The 22934-nt window shown below is 33.4% G+C and overlaps 2 protein-coding genes and 1 long non-coding RNA gene across 4 annotated transcripts in view; all 3 read left to right on the forward strand.

The window, feature by feature from the left end:
• Nucleotides 1–12378, forward strand: part of LOC134845549 (uncharacterized) — a gene marked incomplete in the record, with an annotated part of 40410 nt that extends 28032 nt beyond the window's left edge. Inside the window, 3 exon segments of the mRNA XM_063862485.1 lie at nt 14–259; nt 6875–7060; nt 11955–12378. Of these exon segments, the coding sequence (XP_063718555.1) occupies nt 14–125 (112 nt within the window).
• The window catches only part of LOC134845548 (RNA cytidine acetyltransferase-like), a 142215-nt gene continuing 126369 nt past the window's right edge, over nt 7089–22934 (forward strand). The window contains exon 1 of the mRNA XM_063862484.1: nt 7089–7099. The gene's annotated coding sequence lies outside the window, so the exon portion shown is untranslated. The remainder of the gene's footprint in view (nt 7100–22934) is intronic.
• Nucleotides 14479–21064, forward strand: LOC134846079 (uncharacterized). 2 transcript variants are annotated; one of them, XR_010162780.1, is made up of 2 exons: nt 14479–15202; nt 20417–21064. It is a non-coding gene; the product is annotated as an uncharacterized LOC134846079 (long non-coding RNA). The 2 variants fall into 2 exon arrangements; XR_010162779.1 differs by having other exon boundaries at nt 20425–21064.

Raw genomic sequence — 22934 nt, forward strand, 5'->3', positions numbered from 1 at the left:
TTTTTTTCTTCAGAGAACTCGGAAAGATGGAAGTTGCTCCGGGTGACAACTGGTTCGCTTATCAGTTAACTCCCGGTGCGTACATCTGGGTGGGAGTCGCGTATCTTTTCGAAGCAGCTTGCTAATCAGCAGGACTCCGATAAGGAGGAGCCGAGTGTGGACCGAATACGCACAGCAAATATCAAATAAAAAATTCAACAGTTCAGCTGAAAGTTATTATGGGTTTGCTTGGCTGAGAGACCTTATAAACGCAGATCAAGTAAGACAATCTTCCGAAATGTTTTACATATTTTTCCATGTGAAGGGGGACGAATGAGTGAAAGTTATGTTGCGATTCCCTTTCGAGTTACCCTGGTTGATGTGATTAGTTTCGGTCGAAAGCAATTTCGAAACCAAGTTCTTAAATTACAGGTGGGAGTTATGTTCAAAAAGTTTCGAATTGTAATCGAACACAAATCAAATCAGAAGTTCAAAATAATAGTCGACCAAACCTCACAGTCGAAACAAAATGTCGAATCAAAATTATACACAAAATTGTGTGGTCGACTGTGAAAAGTGTGGTCGAAACATAATCGAAAGTTTAGCCGGGTCAAAAAATAGCCAGGTCTTTTCTGTTATAGGGCCCAAATGAAAATTGATGATTGAGCTTCAATTTTTGAAAGATTTAATTTTTTTTCTGTGATTGTGAAGTTCAACCAATCAGATTTGAGCAATATGATCTAATTTCAAAGCAACCAAAAGGTCAATTTTGGCCTATAAAAGAAAAGACCCAAATAGCCGAACACAATGCCAGAAATTGGTCTAAAACAATGTTAAACAAAAATTGAAACAGCCAAAATTTTTATCACAACATACTCAAAGATATTTTCAAAAAGACTTGTAAGCAACTACAAAAGTAAATCGACCTTAAGCTAAAATTGCATTTGGTTTTGTTATAACATGCAGCAAAGTTGTAAGAAAGATTGTTTTGCCATATTATTTTTTTAGTTTGTGATAAAAATTATAGGATTTTTTAAATTTTCTTTATCGGGAAGAATATTCTTTGATCGGATTTTATTAGATATTAGTGGATTATAGGATAAAATTGAATATGGATCTACAGGCACAATGAAACAAAAATTTTTTGAACCAGTTGTAGAAAAATCGTGATTAATGGGCAAGAAATTATATCTGCAAAAAAGTCAACATCTGAAAAATTGTTTTTGTGTTAGCCGGTTCTATTTTTTTTTCATTTTTTTAAATACCACTGTCTAAAACAAGAAATAAATTTCTGCAAACATTAAAACACAGAAAAATTAAGTCATTTTTTGTTAAATAATGATGTTCACTGGCTTTTTCAAGTCCAATTTGTCAAAACATCTAAATGTCTATTAACTTACATCTTAATAAATTTTCAAGCTAAATCGGAAGTTCTGGAAATTGTGCCCGGAAACGAAGCTATTCAAATGAAACGTCTCTTTTCTAATCTTAGCACTTTAATAACTAACTTTGGCGAAATAAAAGTCATCATTAATCATTTGATAGTTTTTTCACACTGTTTTCCATAATCATATTCTTTCGCAAATTGTATGTGTTCAATTTTCAAGTTTGAGAAGTCAATTTTAAGAAATATCAGAGATTTTGGTTTCAGTGAAAAAGGGTTGAGGTACAAAATTATTGCTCGAAAATGCAAAAAAACAGCCGTATTTTAAAAAAAAAAATTTTTTAATGTGAGATTTTGATTTCAATCAAAATCAAAAGTGCGAGATGTGGGATGCGGATAAATTAGCGGATAATCCCAAACTTTTTAACAGTAAATCATGACCTTCGGAGAAGTCATTTTGTGAATTTTTGAAAGTTTTTTCAATAATTTTTTTGACTTTTCTCAAAAACTTTCCTCCTATATCTGAGATTTTGGGCTCATAGGTAAACCGGTTGTGGAAAGCTCCTCTGCATGAAGGTATACGCACAAATTGTCTTACGAAAAAACTTACACCCTCGGAAATGTCACCCTATTCTGAGATTTTATTAAAACCGCTGTCTAAAACAAGAAAAAAAATTTCTGAAAAACTTATTGTATGTCAATTAAGGATGTTCATTGGCTTCTATATATGTCTATAAATTTACGTCCTAATAAATTTTCAAGCTAAGCAGGAAGTTCTGGAAATCATGCCCGGACACGAAGCATTTCAATCGCCGCGTTTGTTTTCTTAATTCAGCACTTCAATATATATACATCGGCAAAACAAAAGTGGTCAAAAAATTGGACAGTTTTTTCACACTGGTTTCCAAAAGAATATTGTCTCACAATATGTATGTGTCCAAACTTTTTGACTTTTCTCGAAAACTACAATCCCAAATCTGAGGTTCTGGTTTCAATAGGTAGAGCGGTACAAGAAGAAGCGAACAAAATTTTTTGACACAAAATGTTATGGCCCTCGTAAATTCAATTTTTTTTCTATTGTGTTTTTAAACTTTTGACTTTTCTGGAAAACTACCCTTCAAAATCTGAGGTTTCGATTTCAATCAAAAGTACGGGTTTTGAGAAGTTCCTTGATTTAGCGGATAAGTTTTCTTATAAGAAATTGTGAATCTCGGAAAAGTCAATTTGTGAATTTTCGACCGTTTTTACAAACTTTTTGACTTTTCTCAAAAGCTTCCCTCCTAAACCTGAAATTATGGGTTCAATGGAAAAACAAGTTGTGGAAAACGCTTCTACATGAACGTCTACAAACAAATTGTATTAGTATAACAATTACGTCCTCGAAAATTTCGATCAATTTCTATGATTTTTCAACAGTTTTTTTGCAGTTTTTGATTTAATGACCGATTTTTGAAACTTGACTTTTCTCTAAAACACTCAATCTGATATCAAGGGTTTAATCAGTTCAACAGGTTGTGGGTTGTGGGAAGACTATTTACCCAAGAAGTGACGCCCTAAAAGCTGCACAAAACGTTTATGTCACTGGTAAAATTTCAAAATCACAAAAATTTTCACGCATATTTTAAGAGCATCAACTAAAGTTTTGGGTAAAACACAATTTTTAAAACTTTGAAATTGTTTATTTCTTCTAGCATCAGTACAACAAAATCAAAAATTATCAAACAGATATCTGTGCTCCCGCTAAAAAAAAACAATTCAAAAATATCAAACAAGTACCTCTAGCTTCATCTGGGCCGCTAGAGAAATTTAATTGAAGATTCTTTTGAACTGAAATTACAAAGTGAGTCATTGTGTGAAATCATTCTTTCGACTTTCACTGGGAATTATAATTTCATTAAGAGCTTTCATATCTTGAATTCCGAATATTCAATCACGAATTGATACTACGTTTTTGAACTTTTTGTTCCGACTTTCGATACGAAAGTAACGGAATATTTGTGCTCGAGTGGGTTTTTTTTCTGACAAATTTCGAATTTTTTAACAAGCCATTTTTGACGGAATATTTTTATATCATTCGAAAGGTATTGTTCTCCTGAGCTTTAATTTGAAAAGATATTTCTTTTGTGATAATTTTTCGTTAAGTTATGTGGGTTTAAAAATTGCCGTTTTGGCCATTTTGGGGCTATTAACGCGCGATATATTTCACGCTCTTAACGCGTAAGCGGAGATTTAATCCGTCTTAGAAATTGTTCCAAATTGGTTGAAAGAAACTTATTTACCATGATTGATTTGTTACAAGGAGTAAAATCTATCCTTTTGTACTTTATATGGCGAGTGGGGGATGATTTTTATAAGAAATATCAAATTTTAGAAAAAAAAATCATTTTATTTTATTACATTTAATTTTCTTAATGTCGATGAAGTATCACTGTTCCAGATGACGGGAAAGAGTTTTCTTAACATATCAACCAATAATGTCTCGTGTCCCCAGAACGGGTGTCACATGGTATTTGCTCTTTCGAAAGTACCGGAGTAGATTATTTTGGTCCAATCGAAGTCAAGTTTTTGCGGAGAAGCTTGAAAAGATGGTGTTGCCTCTTCACTTGTCTTGCAACACGAGCAGTTCACATTGGGATCGTTCATTCTTTAGATAGTGAATCTTGTCTAGCAGCAACAACAAGGTTCATTGCCAGGCGAGGGCAGCCAAAAACAATCCTCCTGATTGATAACGGCATCAACTTTGTAGGTGCTGCAAAAGAATTAGAGCAGATAACCACATGGAACTAACTAGAAATCCAGGAGAAATTTACGCTCAGTATTATAGTTTGGAAATTCAAATCCTCTGGAGCTCCTAATTTTGGTAGGATCTGGCAGCGTTTAGCCAGAAGCCGCAGTTCTTGGATCTGGATCTATAACAGATGAGACTTTGAGCACAACGATGTGTCAGGTGGAGCAAACACTGAACGCAAGACCACTGACACCGGTGAGCAACGACCCTTGTGATCTTGAATCACTGACTCCGAATCATTTTCTCATTGGTAGACCCATTATATCTGTTCCTTATATTAATAACACTGGAAAGATATTCAAATTTAAGAAAAGCCTTCAAAACCTCGCAATACAGACATGATTTGGCAAAGGTGGTCAAGATAATATCTACTTTAGTGGAATACGAGAACTAAGCGGAATGTAGAGCAACATAGAAATCCGAGCGTGGGCGACTTAGTATGGCTGATTGACTATTTGATCAAACGTTTTGATTACAAAATGGCACGAGTAGTGAAGAAAAGGAGAGAGTTATTCGATCAGCCTCTGTCAAGACATCATCTGGGGTGTACAAGAGGCCCCTGATGAAACTAAGTGTTTTCCAGAGGAAAACGAGGCCGGCGATGTTCTTGCCAGCACACAAACTGAAGCTGAAAAACCTTTAAAAAAACTTCTTTGTTAATTTCAAAGTAAATCATGGTCGAAATAGTTCACCGTTTTTATCATTTAATTAGTTTTGTGGTCATTTGACTCATATTGCTATGCCAAAAAGCCGGATGTACTTATTTGATTATTATGTGACCAAGTTGCCAAAGTTTGTTTTATATCTCTAAAAAGAACACATTTCCGGTGCTAACGAGCTTCTTGGCCTCAAAACATGGACCTTGTAGCTCATCATATTTACCCTTAATCCATGCTACATACTATGCTGGCTTACGCTACATCCATTAAAAGCCAAAAAACTATTTATTCTTTCCATATTTGGCCCAGTTTTAGGGGTCTAAAAATTACCTAAAATTGTAAAAATATTTATTTCTTTTTTCTTATCAAAAAAAAAAAAAAAGAAATGGCTTGTGAAGCTCAGAGAATAAATTGAGTATCCAGCAATTGGCAGCTCCTTTTTTTGAGTTCAGATCAAGATTAGATCACTTGTTAGATACAGTCCTTCAAAACCTGTGAGCATTTTTTTTTTATTTGGAAAAAGATTGCTAAAAGTTGGAGCGGATCAAGGGCGGCATAACGCTCCTTCTTTTGTTAAGAATTAGCAGCCGTTAAAAGTCAGAGCATTCACGGCTTTGCCATGAAACGAGCAGTGTGGTTGAAATTTGACTTCTTTCAACGCTATCTTGGCTTGAAGTTTTGTTTTGATCATGAGCGTTTTCAATTTTCATAACCTTCAACTTCAAAAAAATGCTATCATGACTCGGAGCTTCAAAATTAACGTTTCCATTCTCCGATTTTAACTAGCCACTATTTATGTTAAAAATTACAAGAGGAAAAATAAACAAGAAAAATTAACTCTAAATTGTATTCAAATATATAATCATGATAGATAGCCTTGAAGGAAAATTGATTTCAGAAACAAAGTATGAAGAGTTATCTTTCATTGAAGTTCGCGCAAACTGAAAGTTTGAAAGGTGGTTTGATAGGTGGTTTCAGCACATATTTCAATATAAATTTTTCAATACAAAAGTTGAAGCTCGCGCAAGCTGAAAGTTTGAAAGATCGTTTAAACACATGGTTCAATACAAAGCTCAAGTTAGCATTTGAAGAAATTCAACTCCAAAAAGATCAAGCAAAAGTCGATGATTCAATAAGAAGTTCCATATCAAAAAATCTTTCGTTTGAATGCTCATAAATATGTTCAAGATTCAGCTATAATTAAGTGATGTTCTGAATTTGAAAATGTATTTATGAATTTAAATATGAATCATATTTTAACCAGTTAAAGGTCAGACCAGTTTTCTCAAGTTGCTTAAAGTTTATCAAAAATGACAAAAACTAAGTCAGATTTTCGAAGGGCAACTATTTTTTTTTTGGAAATTCAAAAGTTTTTTTTTCAACACTTGAAACATTTTTAAACTAAATTAGAAGTACTGTCGAAAAACATAATTTTCTTTGAATTTTACGCAACTTCATTTGATATAAATGAACGTATAAAGCATGAAAATGAAAGATGTTTCAATTCAAACTTTTTTAACGAGAGTTTGATTTTAAAAACACATCGAAACATATACTTGCACATGTTTTTAGCGCTAGCAAACAAAAAGAATTTTTTAAATTGTCGATTAACAAAGAAGACATCTCTTTAGGTGGCGAAGTTTTTTTGTTTCAGGAATGCTCTGATAAGTGCAGAAACATCATTCATACTTGAAAGTGCATCCATAACTGCATTCAATTTGTATAAATGCACTTATGAATGCGGGCACCATGATTGAACGCACTTTTCATATTCAGAATCAATTGCTAGGAAATGTTCTCTACTTGGGGTTGGTTTTAAAAACTTGTCTACCATAAACTGTTCTTAGAACTCCAAAAGTTTCGAAGTGGAATAATTTTTTCTTCGAAATTCGGTGGTTGAAAAAATCAAAAGAATCCAGTCATTTGTTTTCAGTTTCTTTGAGTTGATCGTAACTTTGCTGTCTGCTGACCATGTTTTAGGTTTACTTGTTTGAGATTTCAAAAACTGGTAGTGTGATTGTTAGTTATACCAAACCAGTTCATATACAAAGCATTATTTTTCAGTTCGACTGGTTTCGAACAGATGTGGACGAAGCACAGCTGCAAGCGGACCAAGAGCCTGCAGAGTTTTGGAACCGATTCAAGAATAACGAAGAAATTTTGGCTATTACCCGGATTCGTTATAGGGTTCTACAAACTCCTGAGGGTGATGTTGTGGTGGACGCATGGGATCCCCAAGGCCATATAAAGGTAAATTTAGGTTATCTGATTTTAAGTCACTTATTAAATGGTTTCAGACCAAGTTTCTTATGACGTATAGTTGTTCAGAGATGTTTTTTTTTTATTTAGAAGGGTTTCAGTATAATCGCAAATATTGCGTTTCATCAAAAGCGCGCTGTGAACTCTCAAAGAAAAATTTTAAAAGAAACAGCGAGCTTTTTCGTTAATTTCTAGATGCAAATAATTTCCTCTTCAAGATAATTAATTGATCCAGCCCAAACAAAATGTGAAAATTTTAATGGAGTCAGTAGACTTAAAAAATTGCTACTTTTGAAAACTTTTTTAAAAGGGAATGACACAAAAATTCAACATCGAGAAAGCATATTTTTACACAGGAAATTAGCGCGTGCAAAAGAGTTTGGAAACTACAGTCTGCTCAAGGCATTATTAATCATCAAAACAAATTGCTTCTATAGCAGATACTATTCACCAGACACTTGTCAATTTACATATATTTCTGATATGTAGGGACATCAAAAAGCCAGAAAGGCCTAGTCAAGTGATGCCTGGATAAAGCAGCACAATTTCAAACATCCTAGGTTTTAAGAGGTTTAAATTAAAATGTTATATTAGTTGTCCCAACCCTGCAACTCAACTCGTAAAAGAAAATATATATCACTTCCTTATTGTTTGTGATAATCGTGAAAGCTATGTTAAAATGTAATTGACTAGCCTAGAGGTCAAGAGGTTTGTAAAATTTACAACAGCATAAAAATTTGTGGAAAATCAAATAGTTTCCTGATCCGTAAACCTATTCTCTGAAGACTTTGACCAATGAAATTATTCGCTGGCCTGAGTATTTACCAACTCTTTCAGTTTTCACGTTCTAATTCTTTGAGTCCAGAATAGCGCTGTTTGCACAGTGCTGTCCTAAGCTATCCAAACAAAACCAAAAATTGAAAACTTTAATAGTTTTTTTTTCCTAAAATGAAGTGACATTCCAAAGCTATGATCAGACAAAAATGCTTCAAAATAAATTGCAATTTTTTTTGCAGAGTTTGGGTGCAAACTTTCACCCGAAAATTTGATTAGTTTTAGCTGTTTTTAGTCAATCAAAATTTGCAAAAACTACCGAGTATGTGCTTAGTTTCAGCCTAAGAAATTTATAAAATTGAGTCTTCAAACGTCTAAACATTGTTTTCAATTGAAAAATTGGTGTTTCATGTAGCAAAATTTGCTTTTTTGTCAGTAAAGATTAAAAAACTATGTTCACAAACTTTGTTAAATGGAAAAAAATCATGAAAAGAAAAATGTATTTGCTCACCAATTGATCAGTTGGTTGTTGGTGAAAAATTTGATTTTGTAAAAACGCTTAAAACGAGCCATCTTTGAGCTGCAATATTCCGCCTAAATATTGCCAAATGAAAACACCAATATTAAAAAAAAACGAACAGTTTATTAGCAAATTGAAATAATTTTCAAGAAGCAAGTGTAAGTCAACTCCACATTTAAGTTTTTATTTACACATTTTGATAATGCACATAATTTTACATAGCCTTACTAAAGTATGAACAAGGCAATCAGAAAAAAAAACTCAAATAAATTTGAAGTCGTGCCATGACAGTTTATAATAGGTTGTCACCGGGCAATTTTTTTAAATAGAGATATATAGTAATTCTTAAATCTTACTTTAATTTTTCTGTAAGTCAGTACGTCATCGGAGGATACATTTTGATGAAATTTGTCCCTGAAAATTGTTACAGACCTTTTGAAAAAAGTATTTTCTATGTATTTACAGTTAAGTTTTTCAAATAAGTAAATTTTTTTGTTTGTAGAATTTCTTCGATTTGACAATTTTCATATTTGGTTTTTTATAAAATGGTAGTCGTTTGTTTTTGATTTTGCAAAAATGGCAAACCAATCTTCTAGTAGCTTAAGAAATTCAAAATAGCAATTGAAAGTAGCAAATGAGCAACTGGAAAATTCAGAGTAGCAATTCTGGTAAAAATGTATGCCTTTTCTGCTCTCATATTTTTTGTCTGTTAAGGACAAAGTTTCAAAACAAAGCAATTACAACTTCTAAATTGCTATATTTTTTTCCGGAAAGTGTTAACCAATGCTGTTCTGATGTCAGAGTGTTGCAAAGTTAAACCGGTTTCAGTCGATCTAAATTTTCAAATTTTACTTGATTTAATAATTAGGTTGAAATGTGAATCCATTTGCCCGAGAGAGAAACAAAGAATTTGCCACTAACCCACGAAATAAGACAAACATTTTTCATAAACACTTTTTTGTAAAATATGCAACAGCCTATCATTGTGTTGATTTTTAGCGACAAACCATTTTTTGCCAATTTTTTTAATGCCTACGTCGCAGAAAATTTGGCCTCCATAGGGTCCTTATGGGAATTTTGGAGAGCTCAGAATGTCAATTTGGTCAATCTAAAAATACAAAAAAAATCATATTAGTTGAAAATCCCATCCCCTATCAAAGAATATTAGGGTTGTTTTTCTAGGAAAATTATCGTTGCAGGAGGCAAAAAAAATGCTAATCAACCAAAATTTGAACAAAAACTCCATCATAGATTTTATCAAACCAAATTTATTCTAAAGTTTTATCAAACGTAATTTAGGTTAAGACAGAGTTTTAAAAAATAAATAAAAACAAACAGCAAAAACTCAAAAAATGTGAAAAAGGAACAATTTCATTGCACATACCTACCGATCGCAAAAAGTGAGACAGCAGGCTCGCAATGAAGAATTTTTGGAAGCTGCAGAAATTTTAACAACATTATGTTCACCAATGACAGCACTAAAAGAAAGCAATTTATCGGAGAACAAAATTGCTTGTATCAGAAAGAAGCCTTCCATTCCTGTTTCATTAGGACAGGTATTACGAAAATGTATGGGATTGGGTTTTTTAAATTTTTTTAAACTTTTTGAGACGCTCTGGAGAAACTTCTAGTTTTTTTTTTCAAAAATATAGTTTTTCTCGAAAATCTACCTATTTTCAAAAAAATGGTTCCAATGGAAAGTCCACCTGATCGCATGTTTGCATGCAAAAACCCTAAGCTCTGATACCTTAGAGTGTGTGTGGGGGGGGGAACTTTGACCAAAACTTTTGAATTTTTTACATTCTCAAAACTACCTCCGAAATCTAAAATATTGGTTTCATTTGAAGAACGGGATGTGGAGAGCTCCACTGTATAAACGGTTACTCCATTTTTTACACAAAAAGTTATGACCCTCGGAAAAGTCAAATTTTTGATTTTTTACCGTTTATTGAAACTTTTTGACTTCTCTCGAAAACTACCCACCCAAATCTAATGAGCAACATTTTAAGTATCTTTCAACCTAACAAGCTCTTCTTGTAATTACTTCAATTTTTTCAAAGAAAACTGAATTAATTGATGAAAATAACGCGTTTTGAAGTCATTAAATTGGGATTTACGTTCCTTTGCTAAGATTTAATTTTGAAATTACTCTTGCCCTTCCGCATCAATACAAAAATTTCAAAAATGATCAAACAGTTATTTCCACCTTTAGCTGGTCTCTAGTGTTCCGACTGGTTTTTAAAAAATGTCAAAATGATACGAGACTGCTCGAATCAGGGCGTAGCCCTGAATTTACCGACTGCTTTTAAGTGCTGAGGAAAAGTGGTTCCTTGTAAAAACCATTGAATCAAGGTAAATTTTAAAAAAATAAAAAAATATATGAGATTTGTTTTCGTAAATCTTTTCCCCACGCGCTATGTAAAGTACGAAGGGATTTTTTTTGCATATATTAAAATTTAAAATAGTACAAATAGCATGCCTCAATTCAATTTGGAAAGATTTCAGCGACGGATCAAATCTCCGCCTATGAGTTATTAGCCCAAACTATATCATCCTATTATCCCAAATTGGCCAAATTGGCAATCTGTAAACCCTCATAACTTCGCAAAAGTTGGTCTCATTGAAATATCTTTTGAACATTTTGTCAAAAAAGCTAGTTCTGAGAGATTCGACCAATTAAATTTGACTTAGTAATCAGGTTCATGATAAAACTATATCCGAATCCACTTTATGTTCGCGTGTGTTTCTTTAACTTATTGTTCCAGCTTTCGAAGAAATTGACGGAGCTTTTGTCCCCGGATTGTTTTCATTTCTCTAAAAAATGTGACTGTTTAACTCGCAATTTTTGACTCATTTAAAAATATGATCCAAAATTAAAAATGAACAAAAAATTAAGTTATGTTTTCTCGATCTCAAATTTGTCTAGAGAAAAAACCAGCCCGAGCACAAACATTCCGTCACTTTTTTTGAATGTCAAAACCATAGCTAAAGGGAAACACGAGCAAACATAAAGTGAACTTGAATTTGTTTTTTCTCTTGAACCTGTTGTAAAAACTTAGTTCCTGCTAGTTTTGATCAAATTAAGTGAAGTTTGATTGAATTACTGTTCAAAAGGTGTAGCTAAAAAGGATAATTTTTTTCTTAACAACATCATTTCGTTGCCGTACCGAATAAATCCTTTATTTTTGACCGGGAATTTTTTTGAACCGTCTAAATAAATGAGGGATTTTTTGAAATTATTTTTGATCATGTCTGATCAGCAATTAGCTAAATCTATGCTATTTTCTAGTTAGAAAAAATTTCCAGACGGTGCTCGAACCTCCGATCCAACGACATCTAGACGTTTGTTTTAACCGCTAGGCCACAATTTTGTTTTTTAACCGCTAGGTTTCAATTTTGTTTTTTGATACTTGTGTTTGAAACTTTGTTAACTTTTTGAATTCATTAATAGTGTTCCAATTGTCTACTGAATGTTTTTCTGAATTTGAATTTAATGGTGAGATTTTGGCAAAACTGTTATTTACAGTATACATAATTTCAGTATATTATGGTACTTATGTCTAAGTTTTTTTTTGCTTTTGCCATTTTTAGGCTCTAAGGTGGATTTCACTCTACATCACTCGGCTTGTGGAAATGGTGCCAGAGTTAATGGAGACTGGTCTTCGCAAGATGGATTCTTATCACTTGGTGGAACTTGTGTTTTATGGGATGTTCCTGATTCTGCGGAAATGCGCTGCTGATGGATATTATAGAGATCAGAATTTGCTGCCGGCCGGTGGGAGAAACTTAGTTATAGCGATGTATCGAAATGAGCAACAAAGAGCAGCCACTGCAGCGTAGAAAGCGAATAACGTGAATAATGCAAATAATGCGAACAATGCTAATGATGGAAACCAATAGAAAAAAAACCAGAGCAGGAAAATGTAGAACGATCGACAACTTTCGTTTCGACTTACCAAAAACTGCGTCGGAAAAAAGGACGTTTCCTTTAATTTGTACAGGTGTGAATAATTCCTTGAAGCTTAATAAATACTGAAGTATAATAATGATTAGTTTGGATTTTAACAAATAAATAAATAATTATTGGTTAATGTTTTCACGAGGCTTCGATCAACAAACCATTAATACCAAAACACCGCGACCATGCAGGATTGATGCAAGTTTGATGAAAATAAGGACAAAAATTTTCAAATGATCTTAGACAAAAGTTCGAGAAGCAATGTCCAGCTAAAAATTTTCCTAGGTTATGAGGTACTTAAACAAAAATGGAAGCTTCGTGTTTTATAAAAAAAGAAAAAACAAAAACACCTAAACCATTTTTATACTCTTCAGTAATATGAGGCACTTAGCACAGTGGTAAGGCGTTGACTTTGAAATCGTCAGATCGTGAATTCGATCCCATGCCATGGCAATGATAGTGTGTGAGGACAAGCTCTCACTTGACCTCCAGCTTCAGGTCTACCACAACCTGACCAAATTTGGCTGCAATAGTGGTACCACGTAAAAGTTCTAGACCCAAAAAAAACCGCCTTGAGTCGCAAAAAACAGCTTCGCTCAGCAACAATATCACTGTCTGGAATGTGGGGAGATAATACAAATGGACTATCCTCGACAGGACTGTTAAGTTCGCAGGAACTACAATTGTTATTATTATTAATATGTTTTGATTCAAACTCTTGTTGAAAGGTTTAGTCTGCAACATAAAAATTTCAAAAAAATTTTATAATATTTTTTGAGATCTTACAGATTTTTGCAATTTCCCAGACTTTTCCGACTTTTTCTCCAAACTTTTGCGCCCATATTTTAGAGTTTTTCGAAATTTTCGCGCTTTTATGTTCATACTTTTCAGACTCTTTTTCTTGCATGTATGTCAATTTCTTCAGTCGCAAAAATCTGGACAGATAAAGAAGTTAGTCAAGATTGTTGTGTCGTTAAATGTCGGGTCGTGCCGGTCGCCCTGTTCCGTATGTCGCAACATTCCTAGGGTCGGGTATTTCCAAGGATCGCGTCGTCTCCACCTTGGACGCGAAAGCCGCAACAGATCTACTCGGTAGCCGCTACGTATTCTGGGTTGAGCCGAGTTTTCCGTGGTGGCGAAAGTCGCGGCGCAAATTCTCGGTCGCGAGAGTCTAGATTGTTAAAGTATTGTGGCGGAAGTGGCGAAAGATATTCCGAATATTCTATTTGTCCCGAAAATCTAGTCGCATCATCTACGCCTTGGTCGCGAAGGTCTGAACATTAGTCGCGAAGGTCCGCGACAAATGCCAGAACTTGGGCGTGATAGTCTGGACATTAGACGCAGACCTCATCCGTGCCTCAAAAAGGGTCGGTCGACTAAAACTTTGCACATTTATAGAAAACCTCTCGCAAGCAAACCTAAATCCGCCCGTGTACGGATGAAAGAAAAATACAGAATATTCGGAAATCTCAACTTATTTTGTGGATATTTTTGTGCATCGGCTTTAAAACCTATTTTTCATCATTAAAGCATTCTGTACGCTAATTACTTCTAGAACAAAAAAGATGTCTTTCTTGCATCTCTTTCTTTCTTTTTTTTCTGAGGGATTTTGGGAAACACAAAAAAAGCAATAATGAGCAGATCGAACGAAGGTACTGAATTTAATCTTCAAAGAGGTATATGAACTAGAAAGAGGCGCTGCGTCCCGACCCACTGCCTTGTTTTCCCCACAGACATAGAAGGGTACAATTCACATTGATTTGCCCAATTCCCTTCCGCTTTCCATTTCCACTTCTAACAGAGAACATATCGAAAATATCAAAAAGCAAGCTAATCTCCAAACAGAATCTTCAACAAGCCGACAACTTATTCAAAATTAGCTATGAAATAATTGAACTAAAAACTAAGCGGATCAAGTTAACATCCTCCCCCCAAACGTCTTTGGGGGTGGAGGGAAGGGGGTGGGGGAGGATGTATATTTAGTCCAATTATGATATATTAAAAAGGTATTTCAGTAATTATCTACGTTTTTGTTGACTTTAATCTGTAGTTTGAGCGCTAAGTAGCTATATGTATTGGCCGGGTTTTGTGACAAAAAGAAAAAAATATATTTTCATTTTCATATAACAAAGAAAGACTGCCGAGACTTTTGTTAACGTAGAAAATGATGAATGCGGGTACAAATTAAGTTGAGAATAACAGCCCACATTCCAGTTCGCCACCCAAAAGGCGTCTGAAAATTGAAAAATGAACCTTTCTTTATTAGTATACTACCCTTAAAGGGCAATAAGAAAGGGGTAAAATCAGCTTTTATTTCACTTTCACTTTTAATGTGAGGAAACATTGGTCGAGTTAGAAAATGAGAACTTAGTCCCCTGACAATAGTTAGACCACTTTTAGATGAGCGAGAGCTTCTTTCATTATAGAATTCTGTTAGAGTACGGTTGTCCCTTTTCCTACCATACTACCACATTTTACACTTCCGCTATTATTGTCCAAAACCACTCTGATCATTTTATTAAAGTGAATTTTCCCAAAGTATACTTTAAAAAACCCATTTGAAGGAAACCACCGATAATGAAGGAAAAAAGACTTTTTACTTATTATTTTTGTGATATCCAAAATAATTTTGTGTCAGTATTTTACTACGCATTGATCTTTTGATAAATATATTTATCGCTGATTCTGATTATCTAATTACAAAACTTGCCGCCATAATCACCCCCGAATTTACCAGCGCTTCTTCAATTATCGAAATCCAGTATATAAAGTTTTGTTTAATTACCAGCCTAAAAGACTTAGAAAAGCCCATATTTGAAAAGGAAACGCAAGAAGACGTTTCTTCACCTGTCGGATTATTCGGGTTTAAATTCGGATTTAGGTAAAATTCAGTTTTCAGCTCATATGTCAAAGTTCGGTTTGATTGCAACTAGATTGACTTGAACTTGGTGGACGAACTGACACCAGTAGAAGAAATAAGTTCAAAATTTATAATGATGAATAAAAAAAAGGAACTAGCACAGATTACGGTCTCTTGTCAGCAAACAGTTCAGTAAAATTCGTTCAAAAAACAGAAAAAAAAACAGTTCAGTAACTTTTCGTTCTATTGGATGTAGGAGAAACTTTGCCTTCGGGTTTTTATTTGCTTCTTTTTTTACTTTTTGCACGCAAAATCAGGTATCAAAGATAACCATCAGAATGGGTTGAGTGATTTACAGTGCTTAAAATATCCGGACAAAACGAATAAAACTTGAAACTTAAAACGCGTTTTTCTCAAATTGGATTGGTTTAAGACAAAAAGATGATGAAGGCACAATTTGATTAAAATTTCAAAAAACTTACATTTAGCCGTTTATTTGAAGAAAATCGGGCCCAAACTTTTACCCCAGAAACGGCTTTTTATTCAATCAACAATTACGCCAAAATTATTGGTTTAATTGCTAACAGTGTTGTAAAAGTGTTGCTACCAGTGTTGCTAACAGTGTTGCTAAAAGTGTCGTCTCAGTGTCGTAAAAGTAAAATTATTTTCGTTTGATAACCAATAAATGTCAACTTTACTTTATACAAGCCAATTCCAAAAAAAAAAAAATTTAAAACGTTTTGCGCCAATTTCTGGAAAAATATACCTTTCTTAAATTTGTTGGACTATATAAAAAGCTTACTTTGATTTATTATTGTCAGTGATTGAATCAATAATTTTGGCGCAATTTTTTATTGATTGGGTTGACTTCATAGAAAAATGATAAGACAAAACTTGATTAGAATTTCAGCTGAATTATAATGGTGCAAAAAAATTTGCAGAATTCGAATCTAAAATTTTACCTCACAAACTATCATTTTTTAAGGTATGGTCATTTTTGAGGTAAAATTTTGGGCCCGAATATTGCAAAATAGTCTGCACAAAATTACTCAGCTGAAATTCTTATCAAGTTTTGTCTTCATCTTTTTTTCTGAAGTCAACCCAATTTGAGAAAAACGCGTTTAACATTCCAAGTGTTGTTCTGTTTTGTCGGGATAATTTAAATCAGCACTGTATTATTTTGAAACATTTTCAGTCAAGCAAGTAAAGCGAGCTAATAACAATTATTAGGTAAGAAATGGGTTTAATTCAAAAAAAATAATTTCAAATCTGAACTTTCAAATTTTTTTCACATGTTTGATTTTGCTATTCATTTTTAAAGACGACTATGGTTGCTTAGAAAAAAATATTTTTTCAATTCTAAGCTCTCCTTGTTTTTTCTTTATCACACAACGCACAAGAATAGCCCAAACTTCAAAATTATATATTTCTCGTTTTTTTGTTCAATTGTTCTCAAATCTTCAGAAAATAGAAGACAGCAAAACCAGCTGAAAAAATTTGTCGGAAATTTACCAGAAAGTTAAGACAGAAAAAATTATTAGTTAAAAATCAAGACAAGGTCAATTGTTCTTAAAACGATAACAAATATTTTTAAAAATGTTTGAATGCTTTAATACTAATACTTTAGAAACATATCTAAGTATGTTTGTCACATCATTTTAATTAAATCACGCTGGGAGTTTTCTCATGATGGAGGAACCAAACGATGGGAAACTTTTAACCAATTAGAATCATTAGACTATCCTATTGGATAAATGGCTGTTGCACAAAACCAAAGTCATAGTTAACAAAGATAGAATCACAGCAGCGCAGAAAGATCTTGCTGTACTTGTTCGAGTCATCGGATATACAATTAGCTTTTTCCTTTGTTTTTTCAACTGATTTAAAAATTTTTCAATATCTGACCTCTAATTGACTTGTATTTATTTGCTTTCTTTACTATTTTTACATTTTTTTTTGAATTTTTGATTACTCTTCTATTCTAATTGACTGAAAATAACAGGAAAAAAATCCAATACTCGGTATCTTCATCATGATGGACGCCACAAATCACGCTTATTTTGTTTCATCCTACATTAAGTTCCGTTTAATCTTCCATCTGATGGCAGTTAGCTAGAAAATTTGAAGACTTTTTAAGCAATAAACAAATAAACTTCGAGAATTATTACTTAGGCGAAATTGTGTTTTTATCGCCTTAACAAGACAAATAAATTACAAAAAAGAATAACAGTTGATACTAAATGAATTTTGCTTGAATCACACACACACATAACCGAACTATGGCAATTTTGATCAAAAGACAAATAGCAATATTCAAAGAAAGCTACAGTTCAGAAAGTAAGAAAAATAAACTAAAAAGCTGCATCTGAAAGAAGCGTTCATTTTTGCAGTTTCGCGCTGCTCTGCCTACATTTGAAACGAGTGGTTTGACGTGTATGAATAAGGCTTTGTACTCATATACCGGTTGTACCTTCATAAAGTAAAAATACTAGCCCTAAAATTTCTTATTTTGATGCATGAAAAAATAGTAATCAAACAAATTTCATAGACATTGCTAAAATTATCTCATCCAAATTTCAAGGAGGTTTGTTTGTTATGGCAAATAAACCGTTTTATCGTCATAAACAAAAAAAAATTCATTAAAAAAACTAATCATTCAGCCTCCATTAGTGGAAACTGAATGAAAAGCAATTTTTTTGATAGCGGAAGCAAAATTGTTTTCTAAGTAGTTTGAACCAGAAAAAGTGAACCAGAAACGAATTTTGTGATCAAACAAACATTTTCCCAAAAACGTGCATAAGATACTCCTGGATACCTAAAATTTGGACTATTTTCAGCCTCTCCGGATAAATTTTTTTAAAAAAATTCCAAGCGCATATTTTTTTGTGACATTTTTTGTATGCTTTGATGCTTTGTGGGGTTGGTCATTTTTACAATTTTGAATTTTTTGATATGGTCGAAAAAATCATACCCCAGACCATTAGGTAACCACCCCCACATTGACGTTTAATGAGGTAAACTTGATGATTTTCCTCCATCCAGGAACACCAGTTGTCGGGTCCGTCTAGTTTAATTTTTTTTCCATTAAATACGACTTCATCCCAATTTTTTGGTTTAGTCAACCAATCAGTGCAGAGGCGTACTCAATTTTCTTTCTGTTTTTTGGTCAAAATTATTGTGAACTTTGCATTTTTGTACCCATACCTCATTCTTGATAAAGCTCGATGAACCGTTCTTCTGCTGATTTTGAGTGCCGTCTCCCTCAGGATTTTTGAGGCTGTCACCCTTTCTTTGCGTTTTTTCAGCAGAGCAATGCATCGTTTTATACACAGTTTTCTGAAGCCAACCGTCACATGCTTGGGTACCCGCTTTGCTTTCACTCTTGAGTAGTCATTTGGCGAAGTTTTGTCTCAAAACAAGTGTTTAGCATGTATTAAGATGGTACGGAAAATTATGACGAGGAATGTATTTTTGAAACACCACTTGTGTAAGACTAACAAACGACAATTGAAGTGTACTCCAAAAAATTGTAAATGCAAGACAGTCAGAACTTTGGCGACCCTAGTTTTGAGTTAGCAAGGGTCTTTGTCAATTGTTTTTGCTTACGAACACGTCTCAAAAGCATTGAGAATAAAATAATTTAAAGTTACAGAAATTTTCGATTCTATTTTGGAAAATTTTAGGCAAAGGAACATTTTTGCCAATGCCATTTTTGCCAATTTTTGAACAAGTTTGACAATGCTTTTGAGTTACAAATACAACTCAGAACCATAAAGAATAAAATAATCTAAAGTAATTAAAATTTTTGGTTCAGTTTTGGAACCTTTTTGCCAATTTTGGAACGTCTTTTCCAACGCATTGTAAATGCAAGATAGTCAGACTTTTGATTACTATTGTTTTGAGCAAACAAAGATCTTTGTCACTCGCTTTCGCTTACGAACACAACAACTTTGAAATATAGAGAAATTAAAATAAAAATCAAATTTTTGATTTATGGAAAAATTCTTGCCAAACTTTTTCTGTATTTGAAAATCACTGATCAAAGACCTTTCCTGAAACTTGTCTTGCTCATGGAATTGAATGAAAAATGTATGATATAAACTTTCTATATATGAAAAATAGATGAGTAGCATTTTTGGTCAAATCAGGTAGGTTGAACTTGAAGCACTGCCGCGAGTTGTTATCTTGAGCTGACATGTCTATTTTTGCGTGTTGTTGTTTGTATTAAGTTTCATGTTACGTTGCTTCAAAAATATTAAATCATGCGTACTCTCCTAACCAAGATTTGCAATAAATTGCTTTACTCAGCGTGAATTTAAACCTGATTTAACAAAAAAATCTCCATCCAGGACTTTTTCAAAATTTTCCTTACCAACATCCAGTGTAGATCCAGGGTTTTCTCGAGGGAGTGGGGTTTTAAAAGATAGCTATAAATATACAGAGGATGTAGGATTTTCACGACTTTCACGTTTCCGAGTTGATTTCTGAATCATTCCAAGTTTTTTTGCAAAATAGTGCTTTTATAACAATTTGCTCACAAGCAATTTTCTAAAATGCGTGCTTCCATCATATGTCCCTCTAAGCTTTTCGTGAGTTCTACCAAAATGCTATAAATCTTTATTTGGTCAAAATTATCTGAAATACAGGCTAATTTAAGGGGAAAAAACAAGCAAAAATTGACGTTTTGGAACACTTTTTTGATTGATTTTTTAACCAAGTAGTTGCGTTTTTCTACAGAGCACACTAGAGTCATAAAGTAGTACCCAAGAATCAGGGGGTATAAACATCTTGCCGAAAAATTGTCTAAACCTACCCCCCCCCCCCCCCACCCTAAATCTTCTGCTGTCCTTCTCCTTCAGAAAAATAGCATTGCGTGGTTGAAATTTAATTAAACACATAGCCCCGTTCACCTAGGCGGATTACGTATTGAATTAGATTTATAATCGAATTGGCAATGTCATTCATAATTTAGGACAGAATAGTTGTACGCGTAGAACCATCGAAAAATTTACATGGGTTGATATGTTATCTTCCTAATTAAGCATCTACAATGTTGAAAAAAGTGCTCCGCACTAATAACAAACAGTCAAGAACGGTTATTAAATTAATCTAAGAGATTTTAAATTTTCAAATCGAGGCAAACGCTATTCTTTTTCCAAGTTTTGATGCTTTGAAATATATATTTTTTCAAGTTACAATAAGTTTAGAGAAAAAAATGCATCAAATCAAACTGAGTTCGAAAGACTATGCTCGCTAACTTTCCATTTCATCTTTGATTACAGTTTATTGGTTTACACAGTTTTCTATAACTTTATAATCAGTTAAATTAACCAGTTGCATAACGTTTGAATCAGATAAACTTGACAGTTGCTCATTTTATTACATAATACTATCAGGGTTTAGTTGAAGAGGGACTCATTTAGCCGAAAAAGAGGGAGAATGAAGAGGGTGGCAGTTATCATAATCGCGTTCGGCATCACGATCATTATGGTAATTGCATGTCTGGTCTCATTTGACGTGCAGCCATCGCCTTGTCTGGACCTTCTGACCAAAGAGAAAGACCTCCTGAACAACACCTGGACTCCCCAATCTTATCATAACCTGACAGAGTTATGTAATAACTCCACGTGGTACTCCAATCTACTTGAGGAACGATATCAAAGCGACAAGTCCTACAGGTACAAAGGATGACGTAATCATCCACTCTGTGACGTAATATCAGGCAAATAAGCGATGGAAAAGCTGGAGAAAGACGATCTCGCAAGATGAAATTTCATCGTGGGGATCAAATTTTTAGCTAAATTTTTGAGTGCACTGTATAATAATTTCAGTTATCTTAAATTTGTATATAAATATTCTTAAGAAAAAAGTTTTGGTTTCCTGTTTTCACTTGAACTGTTGAACTAGTACTAACCAGGCAAAAAAATTTTCTGGGAGACGAAAATGGAGTGAAGAGGATAAATTCCCTCATTTTGATTTTTTTTACTAAACACTTAGTGCCAAAAAATTAGTCAAAAATTCAACTCAAAATTCTTTTTTAAATAATTAATTTTTGTGTTAATTTCAAGGTCGGCCATCAAAAAACTGGATTTCTTAGAATAGTACCAAAGGTATCGAATCACTGAAGAGAGGGCGGTCGCTTTAAATCCGCCCTTGTAAAACTGGAGGCGGGACCCCCTGATTGCCCTTAAGAACTGTTGTACTATTTTACGACATCAATTTTCGGCCGATCAAACCATCATACTTAATTTGAGGGAAGTGCGAGCGTCATAAAAACATTTTTTTTATTTTAACCAAGCATTTTGGTTAATAGTGTCATATTAGTGATTATCAGAGCTTAGAAAAACCATTTGATTGATCTAAAAAAACATCGGCAAACTTTCGCTGATTTTTATAAAACCCGCCCACACTTTCTCTGGAAAGTCTAAGAAACCTCTCTGTATATCGAGATAAAAACGCAATATGATCCCGCAAAGATGAGCCAAGTACCTGATTGTCTTAAAAACGCATATTATAAACAAGTGTATTCGGTTACTTAGAAAGAATCACGAAAGTTTCCGACCAACTTAATCAAAGTAAGCCAAAAAAACAGAGTAAAACAATACAAAGCTTTCAATTCATTTTTTCGTTTTTAAATTTTTTTTGGTGGTGGGAACGATCAAATTTTTCATAATAAAAAATCTGCACGAATCAGGTGTTTTAGATAAGAATAAAAAAACGCAATAAATTTCTGGAAAAATACTTTCAAACGTTTTTATTGTAAAAACGCAAATAATTTTCAACCGTGTAAATTAGTCTAAGAGGGGTTTACCTTGAAACTACCCTTGTTTCATGATTTTCCACAACTATATGAAATTTTGGTGAAAACTTCATGCTACACCATAACTTCTTGCTGTTTGTGGGTCTTCTTACTTATTCCGCCCAAAAATCAAAATTTCTGAAATGAATTTGTTTTGCTCCAATTTGATTGGCTAGAATAGCCAATCAAACTTCAGCACCATCTCAAAATGTTTTGTTCACAATATTAGTTCGACTTGTGTTATAAGCCGAATGACAAAGTTTAGAATAAATTGGTAAATTATTCGAATACGTTTCAAATAAGCTGCAGATTTTTACGCAGACCAGGAGAAAAAAAAAACAAAAAACTGAAAGAAAACTTAACCAATTTCAAACAAGGCCGATTTTTGTGAACGTGATCGTTTTTTTCTCTCCTTTTTTCTGTGTTTTTTTTTTGGTCTGGGTAAAAATCTGCAGCTATTCGAATAAAAAACCAATTCGAATAATTTAATAAAGTTGTATAATTTTGGTCGATTTGGCCTATTTGCTTTTTAAAAGAATAAAAACATTGCATTTCCTTAACCAAACCAATCGGTGCGATGGGCGTTTTGTTTTGTACCTTTATACATTGAACATTACAAATCGCCGATTTAGGAAATTTGGACGTAATAAGTGAAAAAACCCCTGTTTGTTTGTAAAATTGTCCGAACAACAAGGTTAACAAGAAACAGAGAAGATTTTGACCAAAATGCCATTGCAAAGGCGATTAACCACAACGCGATAAGTACTGCATCTTAAGAATTTGTCAAATTTTTGAAATTTTTCTCTTTTTTAAGAGCAGCAGGATAACTAATAATGCGCTTCAAAAACTCAAAATAATGATATGAACTAAATTATTTCCTACGCACGTATCCATTGAGCGTTTTTTTTTCAATTTTTAGAAGCTTAGCTTCGAAAAATTGAATTTAGAAGCTTA

This window comes from Symsagittifera roscoffensis, chromosome 5 (assembly GCF_963678635.1).
Source record: "Symsagittifera roscoffensis chromosome 5, txSymRosc1.1, whole genome shotgun sequence".
NCBI lineage: Eukaryota > Metazoa > Xenacoelomorpha > Acoela > Convolutidae > Symsagittifera > Symsagittifera roscoffensis.